The sequence below is a fragment of the Dermacentor andersoni genome, chromosome 7 (assembly GCF_023375885.2).
Source record: "Dermacentor andersoni chromosome 7, qqDerAnde1_hic_scaffold, whole genome shotgun sequence".
Taxonomy (NCBI): domain Eukaryota; kingdom Metazoa; phylum Arthropoda; class Arachnida; order Ixodida; family Ixodidae; genus Dermacentor; species Dermacentor andersoni.
The window spans coordinates 27,707,653-27,733,384 of NC_092820.1; the positions used below are offsets into that span (position 1 = coordinate 27,707,653).

Sequence of the window (25,732 nt, forward strand, 5' to 3'; positions counted from 1 at the left end):
ACCTCTTTGAAACTCTTGACTTCAGTGAGAAAGGAGCACGGTAAACATCTCCACAATAGAAATTAGTAAGAGGCGATTGGAAGATCCGTAAATGCAAAGTAGTGAAATGACAAACAACGGAGGCTTACAAAAGCAAAGTTCTCCATAGGGGTTCAGAAAGGTTGTTGATGGAAATTCTTCGTGGGTTTTTTTTTTCTTTTCATTTTTAACATAGGTAGGACATTAGCCAATTTAATAACAAGAGCTTGGTGGCACCACCCACCCCTTCCATTCCAAAGGGGACGCTCGCAGCATCCATCCATCCATCCGAGTGAGTTATTCGGCGAGAAAGCACCAGAGGCAGCCACATTCCGCAGCTACGGTCAGCAAGAGCCGCGTGTAGGTGTTCGCAAAGAAAATTGGCCTCAAAATTACGAGCGCGACCAGTAAGGACGCCCTAACTAAACCAATCAAACTCGCACTCGATGCGAATGGCGCTCGCTATTCCTGACGCCGCCGTAGCCCTCACAACGATGAACGCGAAAACATAAGCTGCGTTCGCATATTACGGTTTTGTGCTGTGCCACGTGGCTTCCCACGTTTCCCTTCTCAACTCACTATTCAGGTTGTTACCCGATTAGTGAGATTAGTGAGATGTAACCACGGATTGAATCCTCACCGTGGTCACATTTCTTTCCTAACATCGATCCCTCATGCAGTTCATTTCTCTTTTTAGTCAGATTAAGATGGCGCAATTTGGGGGCCGTGTTTCTGCCACGGCTTCCGGATGAGGACGGTGTCGCACAATAAGCCATGTAATGCTCTCGCATTAAAATTTTCCTTACTCCCGGGAGGTAATCGAATACTGGACAAACACCTTTCCCAGACGTTGATAGCGTTGTTCTTAGCTTAGATGGTTGACTGAACGCACCTGAATGGCGTTCTTTCTGGTTTCGATCACCGCAGCAGATTGATTATTTCAACTACGAAACATTTTTTCTACGAGAGCTTTGGGATGCTTTCGGGTGGATAACTTTTTCGTTTCCCAAAGCAAAAGACACAGACTAGCGATAAAAAATAAATGCTAGGGTTTTACGTGCTATAGATACGATATGAATATGAGGAAAGGGGGAATTTGATACATTTTGACTACATGTGCTTCTTAAAGGTGCACCTACTTCAAAGTATACTTGCGTTTCTGCATTTCGCTGCCATGAAAATGCGGTCGCCGCAGTCGGGATCGAGCCCGCGACTTCGCACTGCGTAGCAAAACGCTATAGCGACTCAGCTACCTTGGCGAATCCACGGAGAAGAATGGACCCACAGAGCGCAGGGACTGTTCTTGTTTTTTGTTCTGTTGAGCTGGCAAAAACTGGTAATGTAGGTTCAACTAAACGACAGTGTCACCTTCGGTGGCAATTGCTGCCTGTCATGCTTTCAGGAAGTAACTTCCACGCAAGGGTAATAGAGTTGGCACATGAATGTCGGTTTGTTTCGAAGAATTTTATGTCACTTCAAGGAGGCCAAGGGAACTAACTTTAACAAGGCATACCAGTCACGCGGTCTTCTTGGTCGTATTGCAGTAGTCTGGATGCGCGTTGGTCGTGAGCGTCTGCACTCCTCTACCGGCTGCTGTGTAGCTGTAGTATCCCATGAGCCCAGATTCCGTGCCGGTCACGCACCGGCCTTTCGCCATTGCCGGGAAGCCGTCCTTACATGCTGCAGACACGAATTGGCACTTCTTGTTACGAAGAGACTCGAGGAAATAAGCCGTCGCTCGCAGGTGATAGCAGGGAATGGCTGCAAAATGGTAATGAGTAGCAAGACACTATTATTTCATTACATAATCAGTCATTTTATTCAGCAGAGAAATATCCGCCCTATTCTGGAATTCAACAATGTGACGTGGACTTCTTAGCGTCGGAGCTGCATTCAAATAAACCGCTTTCGCCCTTGGTGAGCCCATTAATAGACGATTTGTTGGTCATAAATACGGATGCCAGAAAACAAAAACAAATTCGCGCGTCGGTTACTATGTCAAATGTGTTGCATGATTTTGCAGGTGACTCTTGCCTCCCATCAAACGCCATTCTATCTTAAACACTTATCGTTTAAACATCTCGGTAAGAAAATTAATGACAGTCACGAAATATTCTAGGCTGCTCATCCAATCGGCCCTCGATGCTAGGCTCGAACTATGTTCTTGCTAGAATGCCCATATATAGCACTCGCACATGGCATCAGCCTCACTTAATAACATAGAAGGAAGGTTTCTCGGTACACTTAGTCCAACACGCTTGCGGCTGTTTGCTGCACCAACCACGCAGTCTGTGCCATAATGAACTCTAAGCACGGCGCGTGCGTGCAAAGGCGTAATGGGCTATGGATCCTCCACTACCAATTCATTAATTTTTTGTAGGACTTCTTTTAATAAAACACACGCACATCAGAAATATGAAGCGGTAAATTGAGGAATAACAAGGAAAACCTGGTACAACCAAGAATCGTAATTTATTTATTTACTGAGTTACCCTAAACTCCGAGTTGGCCATTACATAAAGGGAGCGGGTAAAGCACAACAATAGCTGACAAGCAACAGTATGCGTGTTTCCTTACAAATTTCCGTAAACAGCAAAATAGACTAAAAAGACAAATCAACGACACCATGAATGCACTCTAAAGAATGCACCTTAATAATGTCAGAGATCTTTCTGTCCGCGCTAAGAAACATTAACAGTCCATAACTAACAAGTGGAAATAGTTCGTTACTTTGCGTACAACATTGCGTTATCGTGACCAACTGCAGATATCGCGTCTAAGGGCCAGGAATAGTAATAGCAAATTGCGTCCAGCACTGAAGAGTATCAGAATAGTTAAGTATTAGGATATTATTCTTTAACATTGCTGGGTGGTTTTTCAACGGTTGGACATACCCTGGAATTTTAAACATCGCCCTTTCGGAAATCTGTTATCTGTTGCGACGACCCCTCTTGTCGCACCGTCGAATAGTGGCGAGGGAAATGCCGATGGGGGCATCACTAAGACTTCAGACGGCAACCGAACAGTGAAAGGTCGACAGCTAGATGACTACGACGGTGTGACAAAGATGCAACGACGAGAAGTGGCGGAGATTGCATGAGAACGACGGGATCGCCCTAGTGTGGCGACCATGTCGGCGGACTGGTGACCACGCCGTAACAGCTATGGGAGAAAGGGAAGAATGTAAAATGGCAATAGACTTACGGAGGGGAGTCGACGATGACAGCGCGATGACAACAGTATGATGGCGGTGTGATGCGGCGTCACGACACCTTACCACCTGTCCGGTACGCTATGTAATGGCAAATATCAGCAAGGCCAGACACTTCCACCAAGAAAATGACGACACTTGTCGGAGAAAGGAATCGCTTTAATAAAGCTTGTTTAGAGCGTGATCATCATCATTATCAGTCTATTTTATGTCACCTCCAGGACGAAGGCCTCTCCCTGCCATCTCCAATTGCCCATGTCCTGCGCCAACCGATTCCGGTGAGCGCCTACCGACTTCCTAGTTTGATCGCCCCCCTAGTCTTCTGCCGTTCTCGACTGAGCTTTTCTTCGCTTGGCACTCATTTTGTAATCCTAACGGTCCACTGGTTGTCTAACCCACACATTACATGACCTGCCCAGCTTCATTTTTTTTTCTCTTAATGTCAATTAGAATATCTGATATCCCGGTGGCTCTCTGATCCATACCACTCTCTGCCTGTTCCCTAATATTCGCCGAATATTCTGCGTTACATCGCTCTTTGCGCGGTCCTTAACTTGTTCACTAGCTTCTTTATCAACTTCTAAGTTCCTGTCCCATGTGTTAGCACCGGTAAAATGCACTGATTGTACACCATTTTTATTCAAACCAACCCATTTTTATTCTTCTGTAAATTTCCTTCTCGTAATCAGGGTCCCCTGTGTGTAATTGACCTAGGTAAACGTGCTCCTTCACATAGTTTAGAGGCTCACTGGCGATTCTGAACTCTTGTTCCCTTGCCCGGCTACTGAACATTTTCTTTGTATTCTGCACATTCAGCTTTAATCCCATTTTTACACTCTCTCTGTTAAGGTCATCAATCATTTGTTGTAACTCGTCCCCAGTCTTGCTGAAGAGGACAATGTCATCTGCAAACCTAAGGTTACTTAGATATTCGCCGCTGATCCTCACTCCTAAGCCTTCCCATTTTAATAGCTTGAATACTTCTTCCAAGCACGCAGTGAATAGCATTAGAGAGATTGTCTCCTTGTTTGACGCCTTTCTTTATAGGTATCTTCCTAATTTTTTTGAGAAGAGTTAAGGTAGCTGTGGAACCTCTGTAGATATCTTCCAATATATTTACGTAAGCTACCTGTACACTTTGATTACGTAATGCCTCTATGGCTGCTGGTATCTCTACTGAATCAACTGCCTTTTCGCTATGTATGAAAGCCATATAGAGAAGCTTTTTTTTTTCATTTATTGGTACTGTCAGCCCAACTTTGGGCTATTACAGGAGTGGTAGGTCACAATGCAAGCAAAAATATATTTACACGATAAAGAAAAATAAAGTACATTTTGGGGAATGCACTGATAGTACCATCTTTGCAAATACAGCATGTAATACAATACCCAGGTGTACAGTATAATCATTAGTCCAAGTTATGGTATGCGTACACATGTGCTTTTGACATTTTCAAGAAAATCGCGTAAAGATGACGTCCTTACTATTGAGTCTGATAATAGATTCCATTGTTTTATTGCTCTCGGAAAGAAGCTGTATTTAAAACAATCATTGCGAGTAATTGGAGGAGAGATATACATACTGTGGCGATAACGAAAATAATTACTAGGAGAGAAGTGAAAATAATCATCTTTATCAATTTTAACATGGCCATGAATAATAAGAAAAAAAAAAACTTCGAACGGTCATACCCAGTTCTAGACTCTAGAGAAGGAAGTTCAGCAAGTTCACATAACTGGGTAGGAGAGTGGGAACGACGATATTTGTTAAAAATAAACCGTGCGGCAAGCCGCTGAATTTTATCCAGCTTAGACTGATTAGATGAAGTGTATAGGTCCCACACAATTTTCGCATACTCCATAACTGGTCGAATCAAAGTTTTATATGCCTGGCATTTTACTTCAGGGGTAGCATTATACAGATTTCTTCTAAGCGACCACAAGGCTTTCTGGGCCTTGGTAGATACGTAATCAACGTGTTCATTCCAACGCAAAGCTGAAGTAAGCTTTAAACCCAAGTATTTAAATGTTGACACTCTTTTTAACGCGACACCTTCAATGGAATAATCGTAATCAATAATACTTCGTTTTCTAGTTCTAGACATGTAAACCGTTTTGTCAGAGTTCAGAACCATTTGCCAGCTGTCACACCAGTTTATTATCTTTTGCAAATTTGAATTTAATTTCGTCCGATCGGCAGGTGATTCGATACGGTTATATAATACGCAATCATCTGCGAAGAGTCTGATGGGAACTGTAATGTCGTGCGGCATGTCATTGATAAATAATAAAAATTACAGGGGGCCTAATACACTTCCTTGGGGTACTCCAGACTCTACAGGCGAAAAGGAAGACCGGTATCCCTCACATGCGACAAATTGGTCTCTATGGCTTAGGTAGGACGAAAGCCATTCAGATAAGCGAGGGTTTTTGAATATAGCTTTAATTTTTAATAGGAACTTTGGGTGCGACACCTTATCGAAAGCCTTGGCCAGATCTAAGAATATTATGTCTGTTTGGCCTGGGTTATTTATTGTATTTGTGAGATCGTGAACAGTCTCTATTAGTTGAGTCATTGTAGATAGTCCCTGACAGAACCCGTGTTGGTATTTGCTTAGGATATGGTAGTTGCCAACGTAGACCAATAATTGCGTAGATATTATGATATGTTCAAGTAGTTTCGAACAAGTGCTAGTAAGGATGATCGGCCTATAATTTTTAACGTCTCATTTGCCTGCCACTTTTATGAATTGGGATAACTTTAGCGCGCTTCCATGCCCTGGGAAAGGAACACTAGTCCATAGATGCCTGAAAAGTTACAGTTAGAAATTCAGAAACCCACTCTGCGTACCTTTGTAAAAATTCATTAGGAATTTCGTCAGGCCCCGTACTTTTTTTAGTGTTCATGTGGAGTAAGAAGTTAAATACACCCTGTTCTCACTGATTGTACTCTGCGGATTTATCGATTACCTGATTGATGACATGGATATGATCCATTCTAGAGTATCTCTTCCTTAAGACAGCCTGATCCCTTGATTGGCTAAAGTCCATTGTTGCCGTTATTCTATTGGAAATTATCTAGGTGAATATTTCATATAGTACTGGAAGTAAGCTAATGAGCCTAGGATCTTTCTATTCTTTAACGTCTCCTTTTTTGTGGATTAGTATGATGATGGTATTCTTCCAGGCCTCTGGGACTATTGAAGTCGGCAGACAGCTCGTAGAATGGGCTGCCAGTTTTTCAAGTATTATCTCTGCTCCATCTTTGATTAGATCGACTGTTACTCCTTCTCTTGCGGCTTTTCTCCGTTTCATGTCTTGCAAGGCCTATCTAACATCATCGCTAGTTATAGAAGGCACCGTTGTGAACTGTTCAATATTACTTCGAATGAAGATATCGTGGTTGCTCTGGGTACTGTACAGGCCAGTATAGAATAATTAGACTGCTTTGACTACATCTTAGAGGTTGCTGACGACGTTGCCCTGCTTATCCTTCAGTGCATAAATCTTGTTTTGTCCTATGCCAAGTTTCGTTCTCACTGATTTCATGCTGTGTCCATTTTGACTGCTTCCTCAGTTTTTCTCACGTTATAATTACTTACCAAATAGCTTACCAAGTCAATATTCCAGTTCATAATATTCTACTAACGCCAGTAAGCAGATTTCACTGAATCATGTCTTTCGTAATACCTGCATGCTAACTACTCACACTTACAAACCAGCGAATAGTGAACTAATATCTGAAAATAGCTATGATTGACTTGATTACTACGCTTTTTTTCTCCCAGTCCATTGAAAGCAAGAGGGATAAAAATTCAATGTTCTTTTCTGAATCTTCCCGAACAGATAAACTTCCTATATACTCTTAAATTCCTTAGTGGTAAACACCTTGATTGTTTTTCTTTGCTGTTTTCTATTATCTTCAGTGCTGGCGAACTAACACAACAACACCGAGACAGACAAGTAGCGCGCTTGTCTTGTACGAAGCAAGGATGCGACATCCAGAAGCGAGCAGAGATCGCCCCTATACAGTTGACACCAATTAGTCAAAGCCCGCCGCTACCACGCAACATTGCATTTCCAAACACACCAAAAAATATGACGCCACACCTACATGACGGTCGACGTCTAGCGCAAGCAAACATCGCCAGATAGACAGGAAAAGCATCACAATATACACGGACGCCACACGCTCTAACAAGGGGTCATACGCGTATGCAATATATACAGCTGTTCAGGCAGCACCGATCATTCAAATAGCTGGGCCATTTTCGAATCCTCCCAACATACCCACTCTGGAAACTCACGCGATAATATATGCGATAGAAGAAGCCTCTCTACTTACTAAGCACCAGTCCAGTAACATCAACCTTTATACCGACTGCAGCAAAGCCATTCTCAACGTACAACTCCGACTGCTGGAAACACACCTACATGACATCCTAGTACAACCCTGTAACCGCAAACCGAACATTGCAATCTGCCAGCGTTCGGTAACTGGTCATGCTGGGGTTGAGGGAAATGAATTGGTTCACCAATGTGCCTGCGAAATTAACCTCCAGGCGCCCTCGATTCCCCGGCCAAATCCAACGACAGTGGAATACGCTGCCACATACAAAGAGCAAATAGCTGAACACTACAAGAACATCAAGGAACACCGCACAATTTTTTCCAAACCTCATCCTTCACTCAACAGGGAACAAGCATATGTCCATCGCAAAGTTCAAACCAACACTCTTCTGACCACACTAATGCTCTACAACTTCGGTTGGCGTAGCACAGCTCACTGCGCCAATTGTCCGGAGATACGGACAGGTACAGAACACATGCTGTACTCTTGTAACACTGCCATTACCTCTCCTTATTTTCCTTACCCTTACCCCCCTTCCTTGAGTGCTTGGCTACACTCGGACTCGGCGGATCAACAACGGACCTCAGCGCAGCAAGCGCTCCTATTCACTGGGCCTTAGTGTTTGCCTTAAAATTCTTTCCTCCTCCTCCTCCTCAGTGCTGCTGCTCATTTAGTCCTTTTGGTACAATTACTTGATGGGCTATAAGTCATGAAGTGCCGGCCAGTTATTTATCATTTGCACTGTTTTATACGTGGGAATGCTGAACAACTGGCCTATTGCACGGAGAGCTAGAAGAACCAACAAGTGCGCTCGTTTTCTTTCGTCTAGCTCCCTCCTTGTGAATGGAGCTCTTTTATGCTTGATCTTCAGTGCCAGTCTCATTTGCTTCGCGTGCTTTGTCACGTAGCTTTAGCGCTATTAATGTGTTCCATCATTCCAGCAACCAAATGGCCCAGCTGCCACCCTTCTGGTACTCACGCGCTATGCATCCGGGTTGCTTCATGCCCCCATTTGGATAAAAGTCGACATCGCCAATCGGTGTGGCTACACCCATATGGCCCTTCAAAATGTCGTCACCGCCGCTGGTGTGGATGACGTCCACGAAACGGGCGTCCCCCTTGCTGACGCACATTCTCGTACCAGCAAACAGCGGACCAGCAGGGTCTAATGCTGCGGGGAAAGAATCGCGTTGAAATGCAGCACTGGCACGGGGGCTGAAGTAGTGTAATGCCATCGTATTGTCCCGTGAAACAACGCAAAGCAGAACCCACCCAGAGCTAGTCGTAGGCAGACCTCTCGTTAGAATAGACAGAGCTGATACTACGTCCACCGTGGAGGGACTGCTGGCAGTGGACACCGCAGTCTTCCCGGTTCTCTAAAGCGCAGGCTGTAGCTTTAAGGTCACCGTCCACATGAAGCGCGAAATGTATATTCCTTTCATTGAACGCGGTATCAAAGAGGGAATCCCCAATCGAAAGTTAATGAATGTGAGTATCTATAGGATGCAAATAAATATCAGAAGACACAACCGTGCTTTATGCGTGTTCATTACACCCAAACAAAATAAGACACTACTCGCTGCGGCACTGGGGATCGAACATACGCGTCTACAGCCGGGCGTGGCAGGGAGCAGCGGTCGTTAAACCCTGAGCCACTGCCTAAAAAGTTTGCTTGCCGAAGTTACACACGCAATGCCGAAGTTCTGTGTTCAGGCAGTTGCCCAGTCGCACATAGTCAGTGTCCCAATTTGTTTGCTACGCCGGACAGCAGCTAGCATTAAGCTGGATATTGGACTACTTACGCAGTGGCCAGTGTTGTCTGCTCATCAAGACAGCCGCCACGGAACACAACTATTGGCCCAAACTAGTAAACCACTAGGTTCACTGGGTGAAAGAAGTTGCATCAGACAAACCGCAAAGTGGGTATATTTCTCAAAGAATTCTAATCGCTTTAAAAGCCTTCGAGAGTGGCTTTGATTACTTCGGGGGAGCCATTGCGGGGGGTGCATTCATTTCGTCCCCAGTTGGTGTCTTCAGACAGTTGTACAGTTCAATGACGTTTAATAGCGCGAACTTGGACAAGGAATGGCTAAAGAGACAGACGTAGAGAAGCGATGATTTCCAACTAATTTTTTATTTAAAAAAAAACAAGCATATATACGGGGTGCACATGCTCTCATATCTATGACACAATAAATCGACACATCAGTGCACGGAATGAGTCGTTGTCGAAGATCTGGCGCATCTTTTCTTGCGCATCTCAAATGTGATAGGTCCTTGGTCGATTCGTTTGCTTACTGCCTTATCATCTTCAATTGGCGCTGCTTCTATTATTAGTCTGGTTTGTTAATGTATGTGCTTAGCAATAACTGCAGTGTCATAGAAGAGAGGCTTGCAACCAAATCCAGAACAATGTTGTGCCAAGAAGCCATCCGTGCCCTTCTGAGTTTTTTTATGGTGCTCTTAAATGCGCACGTTTAGACATCTCCCGGTCTGCCAACATGAGAGAGGGATATTATACACCACGTTTCTTGTGCGTTTTTTAACGAACAGGTTTCTATGATCGATGTTACACTCTTGTTTTCTCCTTACTTACAAGCACGTCAGTCTGCATAACTTGGACAATTTATTGGGAGCAGGAAGGACAACTGTGACACCCAATCGCTGAGTAATCTGTAGTCTATGCGAAACGCTGTGAACGTACGGGATCACCGCGATTTTCCGTCTTTGTGATTCCTGTACTTGAGTGGTGGTTTCGCGAGTCCCCTGCACGAGCTCTATTTCCTTAAGCAAACTTTCCGCTACCGATATTAACAATTGTTTGGAGTACCCCGCGTCCTGAAGTCTGGACACTTGCGCATTAAAGCTGTGCTGAATTGTATCACTGCATGACTTGCTCAAGGTATTCCAAAAGCACGTATTCGCGATAGCCCTTTTGATCGCTTCACTATGTGATGATCAGGAAGGTAACAGCGGCTTTTCGCCTCGTGGTGCATAGCACCAACGTACATGACTGATTGAGAGAGTTAGCTTGAGATCTAGAAACTGAAAAACACCTTGTTGTGGTAGCTCATGGGTCACGGTCAAAGGGCAGAGGCATTCGTTAAATATGGTTAAAGTCTCATGAACACGGGAATCAAGAATAATTCGTCAGTGTCTAAGAAAACTACGAAATCATCGACATATCTGAAGACTCTCAATATTCGTGAACCAGGTAGCTTTGAAACAACAATCTTATCGAGTTGTGTCTGTCTCTTCCGCCGTCCTTTATCCAAATTCATGCTCTTAACCGTCATGTATCCGCACCAATTGGCCCGTTCGCCTACCTTGTACAGTTCGACTGCGATAAAAAAGTAAAATGCGGATTTTATGCTACATATAATTTGTTGCAATTTGCCACCTTCATGGGCGACGCGTACGGTTAAATTTTCTGTCATGGACCCTTTAATGGATACTTGCGTCCTTCTATAGTCTCGCCATGAATCCCTACTGTAATTATAACTCTCAAACTTATCCATAGAAGGTAAAGAATTTCTTAAATTTGAGGGTCGTCAGTCCTTCCATGACCGTGTTTACCGCTATACGCTACGTTTCCTCTTTAGCTGTACAATTATTATGAATACTTTCGATAGCATAATGGAAACACAAATATTAAAGCTAGGAAATAGCAAATCTCGCTAAGGATAAGGAATAAACTCTTCTTGGTTACATGTGAGTGCTGGTTTGAACACCTAAGTTGAAATGCTAGCGATTATCCGAGTGGAACGTACAATGTAAAAAAAAATATGCGTCAGCGAACACAAAGCACATATACCGGTGATGCGCCAGATGGATTTCCCAGTCAACAGCTTGAACGTTCGAGCGAAGAAACCGGCGATTTGTGCTCCAAGACTGAATCCAACCACATGAACCTGATCAGGCCCGACCGTGGCAGGGTGCCGCTCAATGATCCGTTTCAGCAGCAGATACATCTCTCGACCAACTAGCGCCGTGTTGCCAACCGCCTTCATGTACTGCAGCCCCATTGAGCCCCTGCCCCAGTCCACGATGATGACGTTGCCGTCCACCTGCGATGGCGTCAATACTGACATGAGCTTCGGTAAGGCCTAAACTGGCGCTAGTTGGCACATCATTCAGTTTACTGCAATGGGTCAGTATAACATAACAATTCTATTGTAATGGCGAGTCCTGTTAACGTTTCGCCAGTAGTCTGAGCGGCGCTACCCCGACGTTATCACCGGGATTGACCGGTTGGGAATGATGGAGTTCACAGAATGGGGTGAAAAGGAATTTTTACGTTATACCCGCCCTGCTTGCCGCACGAAAGACAACAAGGACAACGACGAATAACTTTTCAATTGTGTCAGCTGTTTGTTATTCGCAAGCGAGCATCAAATACATATGGCAAGCAGTTATCTCTATAGAAACTAAAAAGGTGAATACAAGGGGATATGAAGTATTATAAGCATTACTGCTTAGGTATTGACAACGGTTGTTCCAGCTAGTTTTCTGTGTTCGAAGCTCTGCCTAACTCCACGCAATACAAACGATATTTGTTAATCACGTGTATAGTTTAATTGCCTTGACTAGTTCAGCGAGAAAACTCGGAGTATTCGCGGTGACGGGCTGCTGCAACGACAGGATACCCGAATAAATTCAGCGTGCTTCAGCATTACAACAGAAATGCAAGTGAAACAATGCTGTGCAAGTTAGAAGTGGTGCCTCGGAAAGGTTTCCCACGTCCTTCGTTCCTGTCAAAATTTTGCATGTTCGACTGCAGTTGGCGCTATTGCTTCGCGCAATGGCACCTCCTACGCCGAGGCCGTCATCGTTGAAAGCACGGACAGTTGCACTTATGTCTCTGAGATGAACAGGTATACATTGAGAATATACTCTCAAAAAATAATTCCAAGTCACGATGGTATGAGATTAATTTGTCTGGCGAGTCCCCAGTAGTAAGAAATTCTCTCCCCAAATGTCACGGGTTATTTCTGTCGCTGAGATTCGGTCGTCTGGACGTGACTATAGGCCTGATAGAAATTTGCCTAGTGAGCCCGCAAACAAATACGCTGTCACCGACAGGGCATGAAAACCTGGGACGATATTGTCTAAAAGGCCCTGCTCCAACAAATGCATGCACATTCTCGAGGTAAATTCGGTTCCAACGACGGTAGTGAGAGACACTTTAAACCGCAATAGCTTGATGTGGAAGAGGCTAGCATCACGAAGAGATAGTCTACAAAGGGTCACATCTATACCATCAATCAAGTAATTGAGAAGACTGCGGAGTACGTCCAACCTGTCTATATGGCTTTGATATGTTACGAAATGTCATTTGATTCTGTAGTAATACCATTGGAAGCTTCAGAAATAGCTAAGCACCATGCAGTGCACGACAAAATGAAAACGCTAAGCGTAACGTTGGATACAGGAAAAGAGCAGTGTAGATCAGAGGCAATGGCGGTAGCCGGTATTCTAGTTGAGATCAAGAAGAAGAAGCTAGGCAGGCCGCGCAATACGTAGGACAGATAAGGGGTGTGTAGCGAAATCAACAGGCGCGTCGCCAACGCCTCGCCCGATGGTAGAGATCCCACGCTCGGTGCCTAATGCTCGACCAACAGGCCTGCCTGTTTATACTTTTGGCTCTCTAATGAAACCAAGTTGAACATTTGGTGGAGCTTACCAGGATTTGTTGGAGGTTCCTGGGATTTTCCGGACCTTAGAACTCCGCAGTCAGAAGTTGTCACCCATCATGCCTGATGACGCAGCCAGACACCACCGATCATCTCGCCCACCCTTACGTTTTCCGGCTCGCTGCCTCAACGGACCCAGCGTTTTTCAGTGGTTCCGACGAAAACTACTTCGAAGAGTGGTTCTCAACCTAAGGACTCGCGAGTGCCCACAACAAATAGCACGGTACTCATAAATTGAACGACGTGGTCTTCTACCTCACAGGCGTCGCGATAGTGCGGTTCCGCAACTACCACGGTCGCCTTCGCACCTGGTCCGACTTGAAGACGGCCTTCACGCAAGCGTTCCGTCCCAGCGCAGTGCGCAAGTTTTATGCAGAAGAGCACTTGCTCAACCGTTCCCGAAATCCCGCTGGGAACTTCACCAGCTACAAGAAAAACATCGTAGAGCTTTGTAAGCACGTCAATGCAGCAATGAGCAAATCGGATAAGATCCGTCATATCTTGAAGGGTATCGAAGACGACGCCTTTCAATTGCCCCGCAGCGTCTGCGTCAGCAGGCGTTTGGTGTGCTGCGACACCACGTACCCGTGTGTGTGTAGTGACTTTTGAAGGAGAGGAAGAGACATTCATGGTTATGTTGCGCTCAGTTTTACAAACACGATATTAAGGAAGGACATGACGTGGACGGACGCAGCGCAAGAGAGGAAGAGAGAAGTGCAGTGCCGTAACTGTCTCTCAGAAAAGGACACCTCAACAGCACTGCACAGGGAAAGGGGAGTGGGGAGAAAAAGATCAGGGAGAGAAGGAAAAGAAGGCGGAAAAGAAAGAACAGGAAGGGTGAAGAAGCAATGCGGGGCTTACAGCCGCGCTTTCAGCTGCGTGTCACAGCAAAAGTCAAGTAGGGCAGGAAGCACTTTCTTCACAATGGAAGGGTGGGCTGCCAGAAAGAGAAGTGCTCCCTCCGAGTCACAGGGCAGTCCCACACGACGGTATGATGCAAATTGCGCAGTGAGATCAACATCGAAGGCCGCGCAGCGGAGCAGAAGGTGCTCAAGCGTCTCCTCCTCGCCGCAGTCCAAGCACGCGGGGCTGCCTCTTCCGTGCAGTCTGTGCATTCTGGCGGCCGTGTTGTAGCAGCCGACGCGCAGCCGAAGAAGGAACGAGCGGTCCCAGCGGGAGAGACCCGTGCGGGGGAGGAGGCGAGGGGGCGCACCTGCAGCAACGCGCGGATCCAGGTGCTGCGCGCGGAGAATGCGCAGTATCGCCGTCTTGGCCACGTCGAAACGGGTGACGGAGCTGGCCAGGGGGAAGCGAGCCGAGAGAGCTTGCTTCGTGTGGGCGTCGGCAGCTTCGTTCCCGGGCAGGCCGATGTGCGCGGGGACTCACTGCAATGCCAAATCGCAGCCCTGATTTACGAGATGGCGCAGTTTTGATCCCACGCGCTGCACAAGCGGAAGACCGGCATAGTCCTTCCTCAGCATGCACAGAGCCGCACGCGAGTCCGACAGTATCGCGGCAGACGAGACACCACACTGCTGAAGAAGTAGGTCAGCCGCGAGGTCAATCGCCGCGAGTTCGGCGACTGTCAACGAGGCAGCAAAACGAAAGCGGCACTGTGGAGACGCAGAAATGTCCGGTGCCGTGCACGCGGCAGCGGCGGAACCGTCACTGGACACGGATCCGTCAGTGTACACTAGGAGTCGGTCGCGTAGATGTTCTAAGATCAATGCAGCCGTCTCCTGCTGCATGGCACACAGTGCTGTTTGTCGCTTGCTCTTGACGCCCGGGACGGTGATGTATACGTCGAAGAGCGCGGAGGCGTGCGGGGAAGGCGGCAGGGGGAGGAGTTGAGGCAAAGAGGCGATGCGAGTGCTGAACTCGGTGCAGAGTGGTGTGGTGGCCGCGTTAAAGTTGAGGCGGCAGTCGATGTGGAGGCCGAGGTATCGGACTTTTCTCTTCCACGGGAGCGGGCTTCAGCGCAGCGAGAGAGTGGGCACTTCGAAACGTGCACGGCTAGCACGGGGGTGGATCATTAGCGCCTCGGTTATTGAAGCTGAGAGCTGAAGCCCCACGGTGGTCAGGTTCTCGTCGACGGCGTTGATTGCCGACTGAAGTGATTGACGCACTTGGTAGCCATGGTCCGTGGGCCCGCAAGCAAAAAGAGCGATGTCATCAGCATAAATCGCCACACGGACTTCGAAGGCTGTCAGCTTCGGGATGAAATCAGGGAGCCTTGCCAGCGCCAAGTTGAAGAGGAAAGGGCTGATGACACTGCCCTGAGGAACACCAGAGGTCACGCTACGGGGGGTGCTGAGCGCGTCATCCACGCGCACTCTGAGCGTTCGGTCGTTAAGAAAGGCCGAGACATAGTCCAGTAGGCGGCCGGTGATACGCAGCTCGCGAAGCGCTTGAATGATGGTGCCGTGCGGGAGGCCGTCGAACGCGCGTTCCACATCGAGCAGCACCAGGTATCCGGCTTCGTGGCGGCTTGCCGCGTCCTCGAGCGTAGCGACAACGTCCGCGATGGAATCAGCTGTCGAGCGCAGTCGGCGGAAGCCGCTTTGTTCAGGGGCAAAGGCGTCTAGGGCGGAGGCAATCCATTCAAGGCGGTGCAAAGCCATGGACTCCATTTTTTTTGCCGGGTACCGAGGTTAGCGATACTGGGCGATAGGAGTTGATGTTCGAGGCTGGTTTGTCGCGCTTGAGAATGGGAACGACGATCGCCTCTTTCCAGTCGGCAGGAATGATGCTTCTGCTCCAGACCGAGTTGAAGACATCGAAAAGTGACGGAAGCTGAGCTGCGTCGATGTTCCTCAGGACTTGATGAGTAACACCGTCAGAACCAGGAGCGGAGTGACGTTTGCGTCCGTTCAAGACGATACGCAACTCGCTGATCGTGAACTCAGCAGAAAACAGCACTTCTACATGCTCCGGAATTGCGCTCGTTGGGAAATATCGCATAGGCGCGAGGCGTTCAACCATGTTGTGTGGCGGAAGTTCGAAGGCGGCTGTGACAGGGCACCCAGACGGCGGAGCGAACGTATCCGCTAAGAGTTCGGCTAATTGCTCGGCATTCAAGCCCCGTGCCACTGCGATGGAGAGTGCAGGGCGGCGGGGGATCTTGGGACTAAGTAGGGCGGCGAGAATGCGCCAGGGGCGTGCTTTGTCGCGAGTGTCCTCTAAGGAGAGGCAGAGACTCTGCCAGCACTGGTTGCGACGCTGCCTGGCATGACGACCGCACGCGGCGTCAAGGCGGTTGTAAAGTGTCCAGTGCTCCACCTTGTCGCTTTTGATGGCGCGACGTTCAGCGCGTCGGCGTGCCGCGCGTAAGTTCAGAAGTTTGATGTCGGGCGCCGGCGTTCCCGCGCGCACCGTACATGACTTAGTCGCGGCGACAACACACCTCGAAATGTGCGTGAGGAAGTCGGTGTTTGCCGGAGGGGGCGTGGCACAGAGCGTCCTGGACAGCGACCAGTCGGTGATGCGATAGGTACAGGTCCGGTCGCGGCTCAGACCGAGCGGGTCAAGCGAGATCGGATAATGATCCGACCCCTGAGTGTCAGGGCTGCGTACCCACTCATAGTTCGCTAACGAGCGATAAGTCTATCACACTCCCGCGCACCTTCCGACGCACGAAAGTCGGACTGCCGGTGTTGATGATCAGCAGACCAGAGGAGTGGATTTAGTTCAGCAGGTTCCTGCCATTAGGCTCACAGCGGCTGCTGCCCCATGCCGTGTGGTGGGAGTTACAGTCGCTGCACACAACACAGTAACCTTTGATGCGCGCGGTAAGGCTCTCCACGAAAGACGTATCCCATCGCTGCACGGGTTGCACGTACACGCTGGCGACACAAGTGTCGGCCCCCCCAACGCGCACAGTCACAGTCACACACTCTACGGAGGTGGGAACGATGTCGGCCACATGAACGACGGCTTGGGCAAGGCGCGCACGGACGTAAATAGACGCGCGGGAGCGACCGGGTGGATGGAGCGGATCACAGCACTGCACGTTGGCGCAAGTCCGTAACTCGCAGGTAGTCTCACTGTGGTATCCCACGAATCCCGGAAGGTTGCACTCCCCGTCGCGCGTGTATGTCTCTTGCAACGCGAGCACGTCGCACTCGTGCAGGAGTAGGTGTTCGGACAGTTCGGCGTGTCGTCGGCGCAGCGAGCGCACGTTCCATTGCAGGATTCGCGGCCGACGTTTGGCTGGGCGACTAGCCATGGTGATTGTGCCGCTGTTGACATGCCACTGCCTGTAGGCAGATGGCCCGGAGCGGATGGTCAGCTGGCAGCACGGTGCAGACTGCTTGCATGGTGAGCAGCAGGTTTTCTACCAGCTGATCCATAGTAGTTTGGGCGGGTGGAGCAGCAGTATCCTGCGTCTGCTGGCGTTGAGAGGCACGAGGGGCTGGTACCGGATGCCTGGGTGCAGGGCTGGGGCCTTTCAGCACGCTCGCGTAGGACCGCGCCGGAGATAAGGAGGACTGCTGCGGCTGCTTCTCCTCCCGGACTGCTGCCCTGACAGCACGCCTCGACAACGCCGAGGTGGAGGAAGCCATCATGGTGGCCACCTCCCGTTCTTCCTGCCATTTGGGGCAGGCGGGAGTGTCGGCCCTATGAGGGCCCCCGCAGTTCCTGCAGCGGACTTTCTGGCAGGAGGGAGGCGCCCTCCGCGTGGGTCTTGCCGCATCAGATGCAGTCGGTCGGCCATCTTCAGGACTCCAGCACGTGCCCGAAGCAGCCGCACTACCGACATTGCACTGGACGGGCCCTGGCAGGCCTCACCCTGAATCCGAGCTTGAAGAGGTGCACGTGTTCAGGAGGGACCGGTCCCGCGAATCGGATGGTGATGGTGCTCTGCCGGCAGCACGGGAACGCTCGACTCGATGGCTCCCAGCAGGTCTGTGTCCACGGGTAACCCGACTACCCTGTGCAGGAAGCCGGTGCTCTTGCCGCGCTCGGCTGGCATTCGGGCAGTCACTGGGATTCCGTGCAGCTCAGTGACTGCCAGCAGCTCCTCCAGGCACTCCCGGGTGGTAGTATCGGCTGCCACGATGTTCCGTTTATGGTTAACGCGAACCACTGCAACACCAAGCCGCGAAGAGAGAGTTGCAGCAAGTGAGAGGCGCGGTGCTCCTCGGAAAGTTCCACCGGGCGCCGAGGGACGGAAGAGCACCGTACCAACGACCGCAGGGTCAACCGGGAGTGCATCAGTCTCCAGGGCTCGTGCACGCCGCCGATCCCTCTTTGAGTGCACCAGCGTGAAGTCGTACGTGGTGGACTCGCGGGTGGATGGTGTCGCTCTGTACTGCGGCTGTAGGCACGCTGGGCGTGACCAGGGTAGTGGGTAGGCGCCGCGAGTCGTCCGTAGCCCCGGGAGACGAACGGGAAACATGGGCAGGCTCCTTCCTCTTCTGCTTCTTCTTCCCCGTTGGCTTCGGCCGCGAAGAAGGCTGGAATGGTGGGTCCTTCAGCAACCGCGCCGCGGGGTTATCAGGGCCCTGATGTGATGAAACAGTGGGCGTTTCGTCCGTCAGCTCCATCGCGTAGGCAACGCTTTCGTTTGCAGCTGGTTCGCTAGCAGACGCTGCAGGGGACGCGCCGCCATCAGGAGCAAACGGCGCGTCGAGGATGGTGCCGTCCAGGATGGGGACGCGGAGGAGGCGGCTGTAGACTCCGCGGGATGTCGAGAGGTGGCGCTCGCCCTTTTTGGGGGGCTTCCGTCTTGGGCGGCAGGCGGAGAGGAGGCGGCGGCTGTTTCGCCGGAGTGTGGGGAAATGGTGCTGCCGTGGTCCGGTTGCTGCGCGTGGCAGCTGGCTGCCGTGTGCTGCTCCGGGCTGGGGGGAGAGGTCGACGGCTGCTTACGTCGCCCGGTTGGCTCCTCGTCCTCGCTCTCCGTCTCGCGGGCGCGTTTCCGGGAGCTGGACATATCCATGTCCTCGTCGTCGGAGGGGGGAGCGGGACCGAAGCATGGGGCTCCTGTACTGGGCGGCCGTCCTGGAGAGACTTCGAAGCGGTAGTAGGCATAGGGGGATCTACAGGGACATCGATGGTGGTGGCCCGTTGACTGAGCCACTGGCAAGTGGCACGAAGTTCCAGGTCCTCCCTTGCCCGTAGTTCGTCGAGGGATGCAGGGCCGAGTGTCACCAGGCTCAAACTGGCATGGCGACGGTGGCGAACGTAAACCATCTTGGCCCGAGACTTCAGAACGGCACGCAGCCTATCATATCTTCCGCGAAACGACCCTCGGGCGTTGGACGCGTCGGCTTCGGCTCACAGTGCACGTGCAACGCCTGTTGCTCGTGCGGCATCGAGCGGTGTCGGACTCCTTTCACGCGCCGTGTGCCTGCTGCACGTGCGACAGGTGTTCTCCCCGGCGGACGCAAGGCGCGGGGTGGTCGGCGGAGATAAAGCTCCAAATCTTGACCAAAACGCACTCACATTTAAGGTAGGTGGTATCCGCTGGTGCCTTGAATCTTGCCGATTCTTCGGTGCAAAATGAAAGGGGTGGGTGGCCTTTCTTGTAGAAATGAGCGCAGGACGCAGGAGCCCATGTGAGGCACGTCAGTACTCCACGGCTCCCTAGCGGAGAATGTGCCACGTACCCGAGCACGTGAGGGTTGGACCCTCCCGCGTGTAGCCGTGCGCAGCTTAGCCGTGTCTGGGGAAAAGGGGATCCTGGGGGTTGAGCCGATGCTGGGATGCATTTCTTCGGCCTCGGCTTCACATAGACGGCACCTGCAGACTGACCCACCTGCAGGACATCGGCAGTCGCCTTCTCCTGTCTCTCCCTCCTCGAATCTTCGTCTTTATCTCTCAATTTTGAACTTTCTTGTCTCCTTTTCTCTTCTATTTACTTACTTTCTCCTGGCGGCAAGGGTTAACCCTGTGTGGCTATCCAACCTTGGGTACACCATATTCGGTTATAGTGACGGCGTACCACTGGCGTCGTGCAGACTTGTATGCAAGCTCTGCCGGGTTTCCTCGTTGGGCTCCGTGGTGGGCGGTCGGCGCTGTTGCCGAATGTATACATTTCATTTCATTTTATTACCTTAAAGACCCCATTCGGGGTATTACATAAGGGGTGGTTAACATGTGAACACAAGAAAAGGCAGGTGTTACATTGAAATGCAAGTTTCAACAGTTTCTAGAAATTGTGAATGACATGTGATGGCAGCGACATTAATAGGTAGGTCGTTCCAGTCCTTGGCAGCTCGAAGAAAAAATGATGATTGATAAGTGACAGTTCGTGTTCGAGGACGAGAAACTTGGAGTTGATGGCTGGAGCGCTGTGACATGCGTGAAGATGATGGCGTGACGTAAGGCGGGCGGCTTAGTGAGCTGTAAAAAAATTTGTGATAAAGAGAGAGCGTGGCGATGCGACGACGAAAAGCAAGAGACGCCAAGCTAGATTGTGCCGTTAAGTGTGAAATGCTGATGTTATATGAATATGAAGCGAGACATTTTTTCATGGAAACTTCTTTCCCCTCCCTTGTTGATCGCCCTAAGAAACGAGGGCGCACCGAAGATGTCTTCAAGCTTTTCGGACACCAAATCCAGAATTTTCCCCGCTTCCAGGTTATTCATTCTGAAAAGCCAAACACAGCAGTGCGAACCATTTCACCATTCCTTGTCTCAAAGTCCTTGACTGATGTTTGTGGTCCAGGTTACAAGGTGTCGAGGATGGCAAGCGGTGACCTCCTCTTGGAGCTCCGCGATCTGAAACAATATGAGAAACTACCTAAACTAGTGTCATCTGGGGAGACCCACATAGCAGTAACCCCGCACCGTACAATGAACACTGCCCGTGGTGTTGTGTCGGATGATGATTTGCTTGAGCTTACTGAGGCTGAACTCTTGGAGGGCTTCAGTGAACAAAATGTCATAAATGTCAAAAGAATTAAGGTCAGGCGAGAAGGCAAAAAGATCACCTTTGGTTCAAGTGTCCTGCCCGAGTCAATCGAGGCCGGTTACATCAAGCTCCGTCTTAGGCCGTACGTGCCAAATCCGCTTCGATGTTTCAAATGCCAGCGCTTTAGCCACAGCTCGCAGAGCTGCCGAGGCCGCCAAACTTGTGCGAAATGCAGTGCCCACCAACACACCTCTTAAGCTTGTGAGAATGCTCTCCACTATTTAAACTATGATGGGGATCACGCCGCGTACTCGCGGTCGTGCGCCTCCTGGAAGAAAGAAAAAGAAATTGTAACGTTCAAAGTAAAAGAGGATATATCGTTCAAAGAGGCACGCAGGCTGGTAGCATACCTGCCAAAGAAAAGCTTTGCTGAAGTGGTGCGTCAGGGGGCAGCGTCACAACGGCCTCCGGCGGCTGTCCGACCCACAAGCAGTGAGTCGGCAGCTACGCCATCTGACCCCACGGTGGTTGCAGCTAGCGCTGCTCCGCCAACCGAGCAGAAGGAACCATCGACCCTGAAGGTGGGAGCAGCTGAGGCTGCCCCAACCTCCCCGGCCCATCTTATTTTGTTATACCGCATGCTTGACACGGACAGCAGAAGGCACATCTGACACACACAGCGCTAAATAAGATATGCCGCACCAACAAGCCCCTATTGCTATCCTCCCCGGCCCCTTCCAGCGCTGGCAACAGCCAGCGCAGCCAAATCCCTAAGGGCGCCCCATCGACCTCCGGGCTGGTGGGCGCAGGGGTCTTGCCATCCCAAGGCGGGACTCTCTCCGGTAACTTCTCGCTCGCAAGAGCACGTGTCCGGAGCCTCACTAGAGGCAATGGACACTACTCCTGTCCTCAAGGCACACCAAGCGCCTAAGGAGCGGCGAGGCTCCCTCAAACGCTTCAGAAAGGGCAAAACCCCGATTACAGGGCCTCGAAAGAGCTCTGTAACCTAAGGCATCACTTCCGTTTCCGTACACACAGCACTTATTTACTTCCAATATGGATACACAAATTATTCAATGAAACGTCAGAGGTCTCCTTAGAAACCTTGATGATGTCCAAGAACTCATCCACAAACACAAACCAAAAGTGCTGTGTTTAGAAAAAACACTTAAAACAAAAATACACTAACTTTCTCCGACAGTATGTTACTTTTCGCAAAGATCGCGATGATGCAATCGCATCATCGGGCGTTGTTGCAATTGTAATTCAAGAAAGCATACCGTGTCAACGTTTAGAGCTACGAACGGCCCTTGAAGCAGTGGCGGTTGGAGTTGTTCTGCTAAACAAACTTATCACTATTTGCTCGCTTTATATACCCCCACATTACGAACTAAGCAAACATGAATTTAACTCCTTTATAGATGAATTGCCAGAACCGTATGTTGTTCTTGGTGATATCAATGCACACAACTGCCTGTGGGGCGACCCTCGTAAAGATGCGCGAGGTCGTCTCGTTGAACAGTTCCTTTTTTCTTCCGGTGCGTGTCTGCTGAATAAGAAGGCACCCACATATAATTCTCTCGCAAACAGAACATTTTCTTCAGTTGACCTCAGCCTAGTTTCCCCGTGTATACTGCCTGAACTCGAATGGGAAGTTATCAACAATCCTTACGGAAGCGACCACTTTCCCATATGGCTAAGAACACCTAAAGAAAACGAATATCCACCACAGGCTCCTAGGTGGAAGATTGTTACAGCTGACTGAGACAAATTACGAGCTCTCACTAGTATCTCATGAGCTGACATGTCTTCGTTAAAAATTGATGTTGCTGTGGAATATTTTACAGCCTTCATAATAGGTGCCGCATCTAAATACATATCGGGAGTAAATGGCTTCGCGTGTAAGCGGCGTGTCCCGTGGTGGAACGACGAATGTAGGATCGCTCGAAATAAACAGAACAAAGCGTGGGGGTTGCTACGCGCCTCTCCCATTGCGGAGAATCTTGTTAACTTTAAGGAAGTGAAGTCGCAAGGCAGGAGAACGCGCCGACAGGCCAGAAGAGAGAGTTGGCAAAAGTTTTTATCGGGCATCAACTCGTATACAGATGACGTCAATGTCTGGAACAGGGTTAATAGAATAAGAGGGCGGCAAACATATTCACTCGCTTTGGTAAACACACAAGGCGATACCCTGCAAGATCAGGCAGACTCACTTGGGGAGCACTTTGAGCGCGTGTGGAGCTTAATCCACTATTCCCAATCCTTTTTTAAACTTAAAGAAATAGAATAACGTAAGCCAATCATACGAAAATCCGACAGAAAGAACCGTATAACCAGCCTTGCAGTATTGCCGAGTTGAGAGCTGCATTGAACACATGCGAAAGCACTGCACCGGGACCTGACCCAGTCATGTATGACATGATCAGAAATTTACATACTGACACACAAGTTACACTTCTCACACTTTTCAAAACTATTTGCGCTGCGGGATACCTCCTATCCACATGGAAAGAAACGATTGTGGTCCCTGTTCTTAAGTGAGGTAAATACCCTTCCTTGCGGCAAGTTACCGCACGATAGCTCTTACAAACTGTCTCTGTAAGCTTTTCGAAAAAATGGTTAATCGCAGACTCATACATTTCCTTGAACTCACCAATATGCTCAATTCCAATCAGTGTGGCTTCAGAGAAGGACGATCGACAACCGATCATCTTGTGCACATTGAAGGAAGTATCAGCGATGCATTTGTTCATAAACAGTTTTTCCTATCGATATTCCTCGACATGGAGAAGGCGTATGACACAGCATGGCGTTACGGGATCTTCCGAGACTTGTCGAGAATGGGCATCCGTGGAATTATGCTGAACACTATTGAAAGCTATTTGTCAAATCGTACCTTCCGTGTAAAAGTCGGTAATGCACTGTCACGTTCTTTTACGCAGGAAACTGGTGTACCACAGGGAGGCGTGCTCAGCTGCACTCTCTTTATCTTTAAGATGAACACACTACGTGCTTCACTACCACCGGCCATTTTTTATTCCGTATACGTAGACGATATACAAACAGGCTTCAAATCCTGCAACCTCACAGTGTGCGAGAGACAGCAGAGCGAGGTGCGAGAGAGAGGATCAAAACGGATTTAAAATCAACCCCCACAAAAGTGCTTGTGTTCTCTCCACAAGAAAGAGAGGCCTGCTCCCAGATCGTTGTGTAGAACTGTGTGGACAAGGAATACCTGTCAGCAAAGAACACAAATTTCTTGGTATAATACTTGACTCTAAGCTTACTTTTATCCCACACATAAAATATCTCAGAGCTAATTGTCTAAAAACAATAAACTTACTCAAAATACTATCACACACAATATGGGGTAGCGAAAGGAAGTGTATAATGAATATTTACAAGAGCCTCAATCAATCACGGTTAGACTATGGCGGCATAGTGTACAACTCTGCCGCCTCGAGTGCACTAAAAATGCTGGGTCCCGTCCACCACCTGGGTATCCGTCTGGCCACAGACGCATTCAGAACTAGCCCCATTCAAAGCTTGTGTGTATAATCGAACGAGTGGCCACTCAATCTGCAGAGATATTACACCAGCTTCACATATTTTCTTAAAGTGCACTCTTATCCTAAACATCCGTGTTGTGAAACTATTAACGATTCGGCATGTACTGCACTCTTCCGTAATCGACCCTTTGTGACACAGCCTTTCTCACTCCGTGTGAGGGAGCTTAGCGTGGAAAGGGATGTTCCACTCTTCGAAATCCGCTTGATGCCTCCAGCGAAGCAGCTACCGCCTTGGGACGGCAAGTGATAGAGCGTGATATATCTTTTGTAAGAGTTACAAAACACGCACCAGAACTCAAAATACGAATGCATTTCCATGAACTGCAATTAAAGTACTGTTGTCTGAAATTCTACACCGATGCGTCGAAATCGCATGTTGGTGTGTCTTATGCGGCTGTTGGACCCTCTTTCTCTGAAGCAGGTGTACTGAACCCCCATACAACCATCTTTGCTGCAGAAGCCTGCGCAGTACTGTCTGCGGTGAAGCACATAAACAAATTGAGGCTAGAAAAAGCGATAATATTCACGGACTTGTTAAGTGGTGTAAAAGCACTAATGTCCTTAAGAAAGCACCAATATAATGTTTTCATTGCGCTTTACTCTCTGTCGTGCGATATTTGTTCGTCTCGTAGACATGTCACAATATTCTGGGTCCCTGGTCATAGATGCATCGAAGGTAATGTGCTGGCCGACCAAATAGCCACATCAGTTCCACCTCAAGCTGGTAATACCTCCACTGCTATGCCTGCCACAGACCTCAAGCCTTTTTTGCGAACGAAACTGCGAAGCTACTGGCAATGCATGTGGGATAATGAAACAAATAATAAGCTCCATTTGATTAAGCCAAGGATAGGTTTCCGGCCACCCGTTACAAAAACAAGACGGACTGATGTCCTATTCTGTAGACTCAGAATAGGACACACATATGGTGCCCACAATTTTCTGCATACTGGCAACGAACCTCCTAACTGTGGTAGACGTGGTGAAAGGCTCACCGCCCTTCACGTCCTCGTGGAGTGTCAAGAAGCCGAAAGA

The 25,732-nt window shown here is 49.1% G+C and overlaps 1 protein-coding gene across 2 annotated transcripts in view; it reads right to left on the reverse strand.

The window, feature by feature from the left end:
- Positions 1-1,468: 1,468 nt before the first annotated feature.
- Positions 1,469-25,732, reverse strand: part of LOC126535436 (phospholipase A1-like) — a 122,475-nt gene continuing 98,211 nt past the window's right edge. The window contains exons 5-7 of one of the 2 annotated variants that reach the window (XM_055073125.2): positions 11,395-11,647; positions 8,560-8,751; positions 1,469-1,779 (exon numbers count right to left, since the gene is read on the reverse strand). In XM_055073125.2, the coding sequence (XP_054929100.1) occupies positions 1,535-1,779; positions 8,560-8,751; positions 11,395-11,647 (690 nt within the window). In that variant the 3' untranslated portion in view covers positions 1,469-1,534. The remainder of the gene's footprint in view (positions 1,780-8,559; positions 8,752-11,394; positions 11,648-25,732) is intronic. The other variant, XM_055073126.2, reaches the window with a different exon arrangement.